This window comes from Stegastes partitus, unplaced genomic scaffold (assembly GCF_000690725.1).
Source record: "Stegastes partitus isolate 25-593 unplaced genomic scaffold, Stegastes_partitus-1.0.2 Scaffold1343, whole genome shotgun sequence".
NCBI lineage: Eukaryota > Metazoa > Chordata > Actinopteri > Pomacentridae > Stegastes > Stegastes partitus.
The window spans coordinates 183,147-183,991 of NW_007579074.1; the positions used below are offsets into that span (position 1 = coordinate 183,147).

At 53.7% G+C, this 845-nt stretch overlaps 1 protein-coding gene across 1 annotated transcript in view; it reads left to right on the forward strand.

The window, feature by feature from the left end:
* The first annotated feature begins 370 nt into the window (after positions 1-370).
* The window catches only part of LOC103369875 (glutamate receptor 1-like), a 68,791-nt gene continuing 68,316 nt past the window's right edge, over positions 371-845 (forward strand). Inside the window, exon 1 of the mRNA XM_008298716.1 lies at positions 371-410. Within this exon, the coding sequence (XP_008296938.1) occupies positions 371-410 (40 nt within the window). The remainder of the gene's footprint in view (positions 411-845) is intronic.

Sequence of the window (845 nt, forward strand, 5' to 3'; positions counted from 1 at the left end):
TGACAAAACCACAGAAACCAATAAAAACGTGACAAAACCACAGAAACCAATAAAAACGTGACACAAAACGTTGATTTCATGTGTTTGTACCGTTTTGTAAACAGTGAAGCGGCTCTGGTCTCTGGTCTCCATGGTTCTGAGTCCTGCTGTGTGTTTTGGTTTTCACCCTGCTGCTGTGCTGCTGTGCTGCTGTGGTGCCGTTTGGGTCTCTGGAGGTTCTGCTGCTGCGGCGCTCTGCTCCTCAACTCCTCTGTGTGTGTGTGCTTCCCCAACAGGAGGCCTTTTCCCCACCGGCTCCCACGAGTACGAGGTGTTTCGCTTCGCCCTGGCCCAGAACCAGGACGTCCCCAAGCTGGTGCCCCAGGTGGACATGGTGGACACCGGCAGCAGCTTCGCCATGACCTACGCCTGTAAGTCCACTCACTGCTCCTGCTGCCAACCAGCCGCCTCTCTACACTGGTTCAGCTCCGTCAGGTTCTCGTTCTGGCTCTGCAGCAGCTGGGTTTGTTGTTAACAGGTAGACTCAGCACAAGCTCCAGAACGTGGACGTCACTCATCAGTCGTGGGTCTGTGCTGAGGACAGAAGCTGAGCAGCCTTACAGGGAGTTTCTGTGTAACATGGTTTGTAAATGAGGATGAACCTGTTGGACCGAGCTTCAGACTGTCTGACGGGTCGCTGTGCTCGTCTGGTGTCTCCATGTCAGGATGTTCTCCTCAGCCTGGAGATGAACACGTACTGGTTGTACGTTTGTTGTTGTCTGGTGAACGGTGCTCTGAGCTGGTTTCACCTCCAGAACCAGACCGGGTCCAGAGGTCAGGTTTCCCTGTAATGTATTTTCCAGGTG